This window comes from Caloenas nicobarica, chromosome 5, assembly GCF_036013445.1.
Source record: "Caloenas nicobarica isolate bCalNic1 chromosome 5, bCalNic1.hap1, whole genome shotgun sequence".
NCBI lineage: Eukaryota > Metazoa > Chordata > Aves > Columbiformes > Columbidae > Caloenas > Caloenas nicobarica.
The window spans coordinates 42,133,232-42,145,526 of record NC_088249.1 but is presented as its reverse complement, the minus strand read 5'-3'; the positions used below and the strand labels follow the sequence as shown (position 1 = coordinate 42,145,526).

At 45.4% G+C, this 12,295-nt stretch overlaps 1 protein-coding gene across 3 annotated transcripts in view; it reads left to right on the top strand.

Annotated features, from left to right (window-relative positions):
* LRP4 (LDL receptor related protein 4) overlaps positions 1-12,295 on the top strand; it is an 83,987-nt gene that overhangs the window by 40,539 nt on the left and 31,153 nt on the right. For all 3 annotated transcript variants that reach the window (XM_065636336.1, XM_065636335.1, XM_065636337.1), the window contains exons 3-4: positions 9,720-9,836; positions 11,887-12,000. In XM_065636336.1, coding sequence (XP_065492408.1) covers positions 9,720-9,836; positions 11,887-12,000 — 231 coding nt within the window. The remainder of the gene's footprint in view (positions 1-9,719; positions 9,837-11,886; positions 12,001-12,295) is intronic.

Sequence of the window (12,295 nt, the reverse complement as noted above, 5' to 3'; positions counted from 1 at the left end):
TAGTTTCTGTCCTGGCTGCCCCATGAAAGGAGGGGAAGGTAAGCACTGTAATCAACATCCGTGGATCTTGGGATCTACTGAGAGAAGTTGCCTTGCAGCTACTGTGTCTCTGCATAGTGTCAGCATCTGTGCATCAGAGCCCAGCTAAGTGAGAACTGATAAGAAGTGTCACTCTTAGTAGGTTTAGCATGATACAGAGGAATAGAGAAAACCTTTTTCCCTGGAGCCACAAGTAAGTTGCTTTCTTACCTCATCGCTTTGGATTCCACAGACCGTGGTAGAATTGAAGGGTGGGAAAAAAAAGGCCCAGTTTCATGGAACTGCTTTCCTGAAAGTTTCCCTAGAGCTGAAGATTTAAGGCTCCTGTCAATGAACATGACTGATGAATTTATCTTCCTCTGGATATTTCTCTAGCCTTTGCTGGTTTCCACTGTTGACTGCTATAAGGAAAGGAGCTTTCCTCATCTTTGAAATATTATTTTGGAGAATCTCTTCTTCCTTAAGTGTGGGAAATCTCAACCCAGCTTTATGAAAATTTGTTTCCTTCTTAATTCTGTTTCTTATAATTTTGCAAATAGTGAGCAACATGGAAGACCTTAGGTGAAAAATGGGGTTTTGCAGAATAAGTTACCTGCAAACTGAGGTGATCAGTGTTTGGTTTAAAGATGTTTAGTGAAAGGGTTATTGAGCAAGGAAGTGACCTTAACTGGAGAAATCAAAGAAAGTGGGAGGAAAACCTGCATGTTTATGTCCAGTGAAGAAAAGTGTGACTTTGAGAACATATCATGGTCAAGAAAGAGGAGATGAGGATCTGGGAACTGAAGAAGTAGTATTAAAATTGCAGGGGAGAGGAGGCTTGAGTCAACTGCACAGGCTGAAAAAGGAGAAGTTGAGCAGGAATAAGGGACTTGGGGAGGTAAGGCATATCCAATAACTAAACTGGTTTGGCTGGCTTCTTACTGAGCATAGAGGAAGACTTTTTTTTGCGGAGAGGATGGTGGGGGATTGGGTGTTGTGGGTTTTGGTTTTTTTTGGAAGGGGGTGTTTATAAGGGGAAGTCATGCTTCACGAATCTATTGGAACACCGTGAAAGAGTCAGTAACAGTTTAGACAAGAGATACTTGTTGGTAATGTCTACTTTGTACTTCAACAAAATCCAGCATCAAAGGTTTTTAAACTATAGCAGGCATGGTAAGATTGGAGGCAGGAGGGATAAGAGCTTTCATAGGAACTCACAGGAAATGGTTCAAAGCTAAAAAGTGTTGCTTGTTCGTACAACGTGTACGTAAGCTGTGGATCTCCTTGCGACAAAACACTGATTCTGAAATGTTAAACATTCTCAGAAAGCAATTTGAGAAGTCTTTGGGAAGTCTTTGTATCACAAATAGAGGCAGATTTTGTCTTCTGAGGAAGAACATCTAGTTGCATGCTATGTTCTTCTACTCTTTTGGCACCTGCTGTTGCATCATGTCTCTCTTCATGGCCTGGATGAGAGGAACCTTTTGGATCTACACCATAACCACAGCTTTACTATGTATCTCTAACATATTAAGGAAATCTGGCCCATATGGATTTGATTGGAAGTCGTGCAAACTAGGGAGTAGTAGTGAACTGTGATCAATCTGCTGATACTCTCAGGCACTGGAGGCTTGGACATATATAAAGTAGAGGCAGGCAACCAAGTGAGGCAGAGACTGTAGGAACTGGGTTTGACTTCTGCCTTCTTTAATTTACAGGGAGGAATAAGAGTGAAGCAAAGGGAGCTCTCTAGAAATAGCACATGTAAGATGGGTTTATTTAAACATCTCATTAAGAATACAACTTGTGCTGTCGGTCTCTGCAATTTAGTGAGAGCAGTAAGCTAGTGTGTACAGAGAAGGACAGTAGATTTGACAAGATGGGAGGACAAATAAAGAGCCAAATTTGTAAAGAGTAAAAAAGTAACTCGAGGGGAAGGAGCAGAATATGAGCTGCCTTTTTAAATATTGTGTTGTAGTAGAATAAATACAAAGAGGATAACTTCTTCAGCTGACAGCCAGAAACACTCTTGAGTGCAGCTGAGTGGAAAGAAGAAAGCAAGAATAGAAGTTGTGATGGGGATAAGGACTCTCGTATAGAAATGTTAAATGCACACACATGCGAGGTTGCAGTAGAGAGGTCCTAGGAACACTTATTCTATTAAGCCTGCTTATTATTGCTCATTATGAGTTCAGGTGTATGATATTATTGTTAGCTTGTAAGAACTAGATTGGCTCTACAGTGTAGGTTCACGGTAGTTTTCTGTACTATTTCCTATCTTGCTCAGTCATTATGGCACTGAAACTTTTTGCTAGAGCAGATTGCTTGCTAAATCCCTTGCAAAGGTGTACATATTTGTGGCGTTAACTTTCCATTTGATTTGTCTGAGCCAACATAAAGAAGGCAGCAGGAGTGCGAGAGCAGGGGTGGGGTGCTGAGCCCCTTGGAACAGCAACTCAAACCTTAAATCAGTTTAAGCTTCTCACAAATCAGCACTGGTACTTGCACGTTGTGCATGAGATGGTCAGTTCACAGATTTTTCTTTCCTTCCCTGGCCATCTGTCTGTGACATGCATACAGTGTTCTGGCTGGAATGTGATTTTGGACAACTTCTCTGGTTTGAACTTGTTTTTTATTTATTGACTTATACCAGGTCTGAAATTGTTGAATTTCTTTTTAATACAAATATTGAGCTGTAGGTTTGGGTTGTCCTGATGAAGTCATCCTACAAGTGCCAGATGTATTAAAGACCTAGCTAAAACTTTAGTGAGATTCCTTAAAAACCATGGGACTAGTCTTCATGCTGGGGTGATCCCAGTGGTTTGTTCTGACTCATGAACCAAAGTCTGTGCAACCACTTACATAGAGTCTTCTGAGATGCTAAAGCTGTCAGAATTCTTTATCAGCAATGTATGACAGTATAACTGAGTTTTAAAGACAAAAATTATGGTATGAAGTGAGTGTCTTTGATCAGAAGAGCAAACAGAAGTGATTGCAAGGAATCCCGCATTTCCACTGGTCTGCTGCAAGCTAGTTTTACAGAGTTACAGGATTTTCTTTTTTCTCTTTTGAATGTCCTAAATTTCCAGAGAAATAAAGCTGCAACCATGCTTTTTTTTAAGGTCTGCTTTTCCTTTAGTGCATCAGCTCATGTATGCCGTGTGCTGATACAACAGCAAGAGCGAGTTTCTCAGTGGGTTCTGTCTACTATGGGAAGGGAGAGGAGAATGGGCACACATTGGACTGCTGGACTCCTAATGAAGCAAGAGAGTGAAACCCAGAGTGGGGGGAAAGGTGAAAATTACTTTAGCAAGTCAAGATTCAGTCTTGCATCTGTGTCTATGTAGCACTGCTTGAGTAGTTGATTGGAGTTTACTAAATTCTGTATTAGGGCAATTTTCCAGCCTCGAACTGGTAATCTGTCATTTCAGTTGAAGAATGACAGACAGCTTTTGAGAGAAATTCTTAAAATGCGGTGTGTGATGTTTTGTTGTTGCATGTTGTGTGTGGGTTTTTTGTTTTTAATGTTATGTTAGAAACTATAAAACAAAGTCTCACTTTTTGAGTCAGTTGCACTAAGTTTTTTCCTGAACCGTTACCCTTTTTGCACAGCCCAGACAATTTCCACTTGTATTGGTGTCCTCGCAATGTCCGTCTCTCCTGAGTATTTTCCCATTGTTTTTGGGAGAGCCTTGTCTCTGCTTACCTGGCTGTGACAGGAACTGTTTTTCTTGCAAACCTGAAACCCTGCTGTGATGGGAGCCAATTATTCCATGACATGTTTGCTTCCTGCTCTGGCTCATGTTTACAAGCCAAAGTGCTGTAGTAATAATAGTAATAAGCAACCTCCCAGCTGTTATGCCAGCTTCATGGACTCGCTCTGGTGTCAGCTCTCTGGCTTGCTGACAGTGTCTGGCTTGGGAGCCCTCATTAAACACGCATAGAGTAGCTCAGCTGCCTTCCTTGTGCCAACAGAGGCGACTTCGGACCGTCCCTAACGAAAGCCGCGTGCAAGCGGAGGAATGGTTTTCATTCTGCCCTCCTGCGTGCGCTTTGAAGTCCCGTGTGGTGCGAATGAGTCTGACTTCCTGTGGCAAGGGTGAAAGGACAACTGAGTAAACTTGGCCTGAGGACTGATAAATAGTTCTGGTTTTCATAAGATACGCCAAATCCCCTCCTCACTGTCCCCCAGTAGAGCCTTCTTACTCTGAATTTCGGATCTCTGTCATACCTAATCAGTTTGTGAATGTGTAGCTCCTTGGAACATAGACTTACTTGCTTAGCTCCGTGCACTGTTGTACAATACTTTTTAATTTAAAATGACTGAAGAACTCCTTTTACCTTAAAGATCACAGAAACTGGTCTGTTGTTCCCGTCTCATTGGGAAATTTAGGCAGTTCCTGTTGAGCAGCAACTCATTCAAGCCCAGGAGAGATTCTCTTTCTTGCCAGGAACAGGGCTATCAGTATAGCCTCCTTATCAGGCTCACAACAAATTTTTTTGAGGTGATGTGAGGATAAAAAAATCTCACAGGTCTTTTACTAAAATTGATGGAAACTTTAAAAGAATCATCTTCCCTCTGCCCTTCACTTAATCACCAGTCTTGAGCTCAGGTAAAGCTTCACTTCTAAACTTCAAGTTTTACTGATTAGCAACTCTTGAAAAGAGTTCAAGTATCTCTTGAAAAGACACCAGTTCTGTAACCGGAACCATACTTTGTCATTTTATTTGGCTTGGAGTATGTGTGTTTGCTTTAAAAGGCATCAGAATTAATGCAGCGCCCCCTCAGGCAGAGCACTCGTGATCAAAGGGCTGTGAAAAATTGGGTGCCAATACTCTCTTTAATTTTTTTTTTTCTTCTTTTTACCAGCAACGTACTTAAAGACAGTTCAGCAGTGCCATTGGAAATTTCATGTTATTCTGGAACCAGATATTCCAAAATATAGTTACTAAAAGGTAGTGTCTCCTATTTCTTCCTGAGAGTGGACTAACATTCTTTGTCCTTATTGCTTCTGGACTTAGTGCCCACTGTGCTATAGATCTTGGCAAACAAATCTGTGTTTGTGGGTGTATGTGCTCATACACATACATGAGTGTGGACATAGCTGGGAGTCAGGCTGCAGTTGTCTCTGATGTAGATAGCATGAATTTTTTTTTAGTTTGTATTTATTTTTCAAATTAACTTCTCTTTCTTCATATGACCGAGAGTTTGCCTAATTAAACACAAGCAGTATTGTTCAAACTGCTGCACTCCAGAGCTCTGAACACCAGTTGCTTACTGTCTGTGGGTACAAAGCAACCTACTCACCACAGGCAACAGGGATAAAGTGTTCAAAGGACAGTGGGACGTGATTCAGTCCGCGTTTCACCTTATAAACTTCCCTTTTCCCCCACCCTCCCCCTTCCCCTTCTGCTTGGCCATAAAAGAGCGCCGTGTGTAATAGGAGTTGGGAGAGGGGGAGGAATAGCAGGCTTACGATAGACCTAGCTTTGCTGAAACTTTGGAAGATGTCCAGTGTGACCATGCAGAGGGATGAGCTCAGGCAAATGGTTGGAAGTTCAAAGGCCTTTTTGTGTTGCTCACTGTCGGTTGACAGATGTGCTGTCTTGGGCTGTTGCTGCCCAGCTTAGCTCTTCCACCGGCTCCCTGTCCTTGGGTTTGTTCCCCATCCTGCATCTCTGCTCTGCGGGGAGGTGGACTAGTCCCTGTTTGGGCATTTGTCTGCCTTCAGCTCCATCCCAGGACTTGCCTTTGCTCATCAGCTTTAGGAAAATGCTGTTTGTTTGCACAGATACGGAGAGATTGAGCTGAAGTTGAGCAGGGAAGAGAGAGATGAGGCTTAACTGTTTACTGTTGCATTACCTAATCCTGCTATAAGTAGTGGTGAGAGCACGTTAGTGCAATCCATGATTCCTTTCTGATCAGTGGAGACAGTGCCTATGAAAGACTTACAGCTTTCTTAGGCAGTGATAAAGGTCCTTCATTTTGCAGGTTTAGTGAGGCTAAAGAGATAGAACTGTCGTATGGTCACGCAAACATCACTATCAAGCTGTGAAGAGAACATAGGTGTTCTCTTTCCAGTCTTACAGTGCTAGTCCAGCTTGTCCAGAGAGGTTTTCCTTCATCTCTGGCAGCGAAAGAAGTTCCTGCTGCTTCATATCAAGGGAGGTGATTCTCCCCTTCTACTCTGCTCTCGTGAGACCCCACCTGGAGTACTGTCTTCAGCTCTGGGGCCCCCAACATAAGAAAGTCATGGACCTGTTGGGACAAGTCCAGAGGAGGCCACAAAGTTGATCAGAGGGCTGGAGCACCTCTCCTATGAGGACAGGCTGAGACAGTTGGGGTTGTTCAGCCTGGAGAAGGCTCCAGGGAGACCTTATAGCAGCCTGCTGGTACCTAAAAGGGACCTACAAGAAAGCTGGAGAGAGACTTTTTACAGGGGCATGTGGTGACAGGACAAGGGGTAATGGCTTTAAACTGAGAGAGGGTAGATTTAGATTAGATATAAAGAAGAAATTCTTCACCATGGGGGTGGTGAGGCACTGGAACAGGCTGCCCAGAGAAGCTGTGGATGCCCCATCCCTGGAAGTGTTCAAGGCCAGGTTGGACGGGGCTTTGAGCAACCTGGTCTAGTGGAAGGTGTCCCTGCCCATGGCAGGGCGGTTGGACCTAGATGATCTTTAAGGTCCCTTCCAAGCCAAACCATTCTGTGATTCTATGATTTATATGCTGTGTACTGTTCTTCTGACCATTGTCAGAAGAACATGGAAGTGTGGCTTTTAAAATGAGTTAAAGCAATAAAATACGCTTAGCAAATTGTATAGCTGTTCCATCATGTCAGGATAAAATATAGTAGAGGTTGTTTGAATGTCCCAAGTGTGACCTCTTCACTTCTGAATTTCCTCTTAACTTCAAATTTCCAAACACTTTGAATGTTTAGTACTGTTGTAAATATATCCACTCAGGACTAGTGTTATGCCCTCAGATTTAACTCCATAGGAATAAAACTCATCAAAATATGAAGTAATAAATGTCAGGCAGAAGAACTGAATAATAACAACCCTAGAGCAAAGGGCTGTAGGGAGGCACTGAAGCCTGCTCTGTTTAGAAATAGAAGGAAATGCAGGAATGTTTCTATGTGGGCAGTTTGCTTTTTAGTGGGGAAAAGGGATCATGGATTGGAAAGGCAGAGATGGGAAGAGGGGGTTAGGAAGAGACTGCCCCCATGTGAAAGCTGCTGCCAGAATCTCTTGCATCTTCCTTTGAGGCATCTGTTTGTGACTGTTATTAGATTCAGGTTATGAGTTTACATGGATCCCTGCCTTGATCCCATTGGCAGTTCCTCTGCTCTACGAGACATCAGCCTTTATTCATTAGTTTGGGGTTTGGTTTTTTTTGTCTAAAATGGATTCATGTTTTTTCTTCCTCCTTTAAAAGAAAGGTTCAGCAGAAAGGGATTTATCTCCCTCCTGGTGTTGTCTGGGCTGGCACACACTTGCTGTCTGCTGGGGTGGGAATTAGCTCCTTCTTTGTATGTGGCAGTTTCTGTTTTGCCCTTTTCCCCCTGCTCCCCCTCCCCTGTGCTCAAAGCTCAATTTTTATATTTAGGGGGAGTATGAAATCGGCTGAACTGCTCCCTGTAGGGGTGGAATTTCATTTTGTGTCGTTACCTCATGAAGGGATGCAGCAGTTCAGTGGGATAATGGTATCAGCTCTGAACCAGTGCTAATGGCCTAACCCTCTGGGAGCCTGAAGAATTCTCCCCTGGAGAGTCAGCATGCAAATTCCCTTCCAGGCGGCTCCTGTGCAGTCCTTTGGTGATTAGTCACGCTGGGACCAGGGAGAGCAGACAGAAAAGCATATGCTGGGGGGATGGTCTTAGTCCCGAAACTGTAGCTGAGGCCAGGGAAGGTTTGCTCAGTGTGCAGTGTATGGAAGTTGTGCTCGGGGGAGAGAGGGCTGGTCTGTGGGACTGACCCTCGGAATCCAAAAGTCTGTCTTGATTTAGTTTGGAAGCCGAGTTTGGGAACTGGAGTGTTTTCCCCTTCTGCCTGCCCTGGGGTGCAGCAGCACAGGGGTGCTCAGAGAAAGCACTCTGTAAGGAAACTGGAAAACCAGGGTGCTATTGAATCTGTGATGAAAATACTGATTTGTGTGCTTCCCTCTGTGGGGCCTAGAAGTGGCTGGATCTGACCTGGCCTTGTATCCACATGGGGCATCCTGGACATGACAGGAAGAACCTTTTCCCAAGGGCCAGTGCCAGATTCTGTATTTTGTCACCTAGTGGAGGGTTCAGCATTGAGAGCAGTGGTGTCTGCAGTGATGTCTTCTCACACAGAGAGATGCCTATGCCTGCCTTACTGGAGGAATGGCTGACCCAAATTTGTGGTTAGGAAAAGAGAATTTAACTGCACTAGTATATTCTTATGGTGTGAGGCTTTTAGGACAGGCCCTTGGTGAGACATGTTGGAGGACTTGCTATAGAGAGCAGTGAATGATTGTGTATAGCATAATCCATGCCGCTTTCACAGGATGTTGACAGCAGTCCTGAGCCAAGGGGAAACTGAGGGTTGAGGAAGCTGCAAAAGCTGCAAATGTGAATATTTGTTCTCTTTATTAAATCCTCCTCCTTGTGTGTGTGGCTGCTGTCTTCACCTTCTTCTTTTACTGCCCCCTCCCCCTTGCGCTCCCGCCTCCGGGATCGCGTTGGCAAGGGAAGAAGTAGCAGCATAGCAAAGGAGGGCTGGCCCGCCTGGTGACAGATGGGAGATGCTGTCGGCAAGCTGGGCTGGGATGAAAGGCTTTCAGGCACTGGCCTCTCCAGCCCTCGCCCCTTCGCATTGCTGAGCGAACGTTGTTCTTTGGAGAGCACACCTGCCAGGAACAGTCTTGTGCAGACCCTTCCCTACCACAGCTGGCAGCACTTAAAAGCATGAACCTCCCAGGGTTGAGTGTTCCTCTCATCTGTGGGGGGAAGGACAGGGCTGATGCTCCCCCTTGAATTCCAGCTTTGTGGCTCCAGGCCTCTTCGAACACTGTGGATTTGTGATTCCACTCCATTGCCAGCAGACTCCTGTGTAGGCAAGCATCATCTCATGTCTGCCCCCTTCCACCATCTCTTCTGAGGACCTCTGTTGCCCATGCCTGAGGCACAGCTCGTTATCCCCAGCAGTGGATTCCTGCTGCCAAGCTGCTTCTTGCAGGTTTGTTAGACAAAAAGTGAAGGCAGAGTCCCTGTGCTGGAACACACACTGTTTCACGTACCTTGCAAAGTCCCGTCCCCAATAACATTGCTTCTGATAGTTCTCGCTTTAAAGAGCTTGCTGTGTAATAGAAACAGGATGGACTGCACTGGGAAGCATTCAGGAAAGATGTTGATAATGTAATTGGGCTTGTTATAGAACAAGTGCAGTTATGGGAGGACAGCAGGCTCAAGGATGAAAGAGAAGAAAGGAACTCAGTGGGGGAATTGTGGCAGCTACTTTATTGTGGAAAGGTTAGAGATTCTCTGGGGAGGAGAGACTGCCAAGCTACAGACCTACCTTGGCCACCCATCTGAGGTACAGCTCTTCCTCACGATTTGAAATTGTACATATTTTGTTTCTAAGAGGTGTAGCCCTCCTCTCTCAGTAGGGAAGGAACTTTGCTTTCAGGAAGGAAGCTGGCTGCAGGTCCATGAGATGTTTCTTTGTTGTTGCAGTGCTGCCTACTTGCTCCCCCTTGGACTTCCACTGCGACAATGGGAAGTGCATCCGCCGGTCGTGGGTCTGCGATGGAGACAACGACTGTGAGGACGATTCTGATGAACAGGACTGCCGTAAGTCACCTCTCTGAGGGGGAGAGGGTGGGCGCACTGCCTGCCTGCCGTGGCTGGGGAAGGTTGACCATTTTTATTACAGGAATGTAAGAGTTTATCCACTGAATCAGACCTTTGGCTTTTCTAATAAGCGATATCCTGCCTCTGACAGTGGTGTGTAAGCCCTGCTACCTTGGCACCTGGCTTGCTGTTCAGCTGTGTGTCCTGGGGGAGGGGATGCTTCTCCATTCAGCTGGAGAACCGTTTATGCCCTGCAGCCTTGCTAGTTAATGTCCCATGAAGTAGTTCCCTGAGCTGAGCTCTTCTTGCCCTCCCCTGTTCATGGAAACACCTAACCCCTGCCAAATCCTCCTGAACTGCCTGTCTGCCCGACTTCCTGTGGCCTCATGTTCCACTGTCTGACTTTTCTGCTGTGCTGGGCTGTCCCCAGCATCCTCTGCCTTCAAACAGAGCTCTCTGGGGAGAGGGGGGTGCTGTCGGGATGCTGCCCACAGAGACCGGTTACCCTGAAAGCTGACGGTCTGCTGCCATGTGAGGAGCCATCTTCAAGAGAGCTGCCGTGGCAGGCCGCCGGCCGTGGGCAATGCCGTTGTGCTTCTACAGGTTATTTAAATGGAGGGAGGGAATTTCGCTTGAGTCTCTGGAGTTCAACCCTCTCCTTACTGTTGTCCTCAACAGGAAGGGAATACTTGTGGTTGGCTTCCACTAGCAAAAGCTGTTCAAAGATATGAATTTCCTTCTCCACAACAAATCGTCAGGTCTGTACTTGGCAGCACATGCCAGAGAACCAGTATGTCACTAGAACTGGAGCTTCAGCTTCTCTGAAACTGCGCTGGTTGCTAGGACTGACATCAGGCTGCAGTTAGGAGCAGAAGTGTTCTGCTGTCTAGTTGAAATGGTTGCAGCTGCTTAATAAGCAGCACTCTACAGCCCTTGAATTCCACAAAAGTTGCGTGCATGGTGCTTCAGAGTGGAGCTCTAAGGGAGGAGCCACATCTCAAGAAATATAAAAACAAACCTCTTGGCTGTAAAGTATTCTGTGTCCAATACTTGCATGGAAATTAATTTACTTTTTGATCAGTATGCCTCTGATCTTTGCCTGCCCTTTTGGGCACAGGGCTGAGAAGCAAGGTTCAACGGTTTGACATCCTGCGTGATGCTCTGGATTGCAGGACTAAGCTCAGTTTTCCAGTCTATTCAAAGACTTTCATGAAAGAAAAGATGTGTAGTTCTGGATCTGTTTGGTCTTCTGTTTTTCAGAAGAAGTTGGAATGCCCTCATATCTAAGACAACAGTAGAGAAGGGTGTGATCGAAAGATTTGGAGACTAATGAAAGAAGGAAGGCAAGGTTCTGTGAATAAGAGACTCCTAGGGGGTTGTTCAGATTAACACGTAACCATAGGAGGGTTTCTGTTGGGTTGAGGTCCTCGGGTCCTAATTTTGCAGTCCCTTTCCTTTCCTCACTGATCTGCAGACAAGCTGCCTTAGAAGACTGGCAGAGGATGGAATGAGACTGGAATGAGGCATTCAGAAGAGGAAGTTTAATAAATTTTCTCTCTCCCTTTTCAATGAACATTTCCTTTCCTTTGAAGATAGCTTTGGCATTGTTGTGAAAACTAGGTGGAGATATAATTCTGCCAGCAATTATTTGTTAGATAATGATAGGGACTGTTAAGTCCTTTTAAAAGAGGCCTGCATTGCCTTTTTTTCTGTGCAGGGATCTCTTGAACCTGGCTTGGGGCTGTGCTAGAATACCACCACAGGGTGGGTGTCTCCATCTGTACCTGTTCCAAGCACTTCCTCCAACCCATGTTCTCAAGTTTTAGAACCTGCTGTACTACTGACTTTGCAGATGGAGTGTAAGAGAGACACTCAAGAAATCTCACAGTGACCCTCCTGGTATTGTTAGGGGATGGGGAATCAGCTCTCTGACATCACTGTGTCCTTGGAGGCTGATGTTACTCTATTTGTAACATGTTACAGATTTTGTTGTTCTGCAAGGTAAATCTTCTTGCCTTGCCTTCACCTTATCTCTGTTGTGTCCCTGCAGCTCCACGGGAGTGTGAGGAAGATGAGTTCTCATGTCAGAATGGATACTGCATCCGCAGCCTGTGGCACTGCGATGGTGACAACGACTGTGGCGACAACAGCGATGAGCAGTGTGGTGAGTGATGTGGCCCCACAAATACTGCCCTGCCAGTCTGTTAAAAGGGGTTGCACAGACTCCAACTTGTGCAGTTCTAGGATCCCCTGAGCGTGGTGGGTGCTCGCAGCTGACTTGGCTGGGCTGGGATTGGAGGACATTCTGTTCTCAGGGCTGGCTGCTTGGGATCTCAAGCTGTGTGTCTTACCTGCCAGGCAAAAATCACTTGAGACTTGTTATTCCTTGACATACTGTTGTGAAGTCCTGTAAATTCTTTTTGAATCCAGCGCTCTGTCATTTAAATGAACAGTGATGG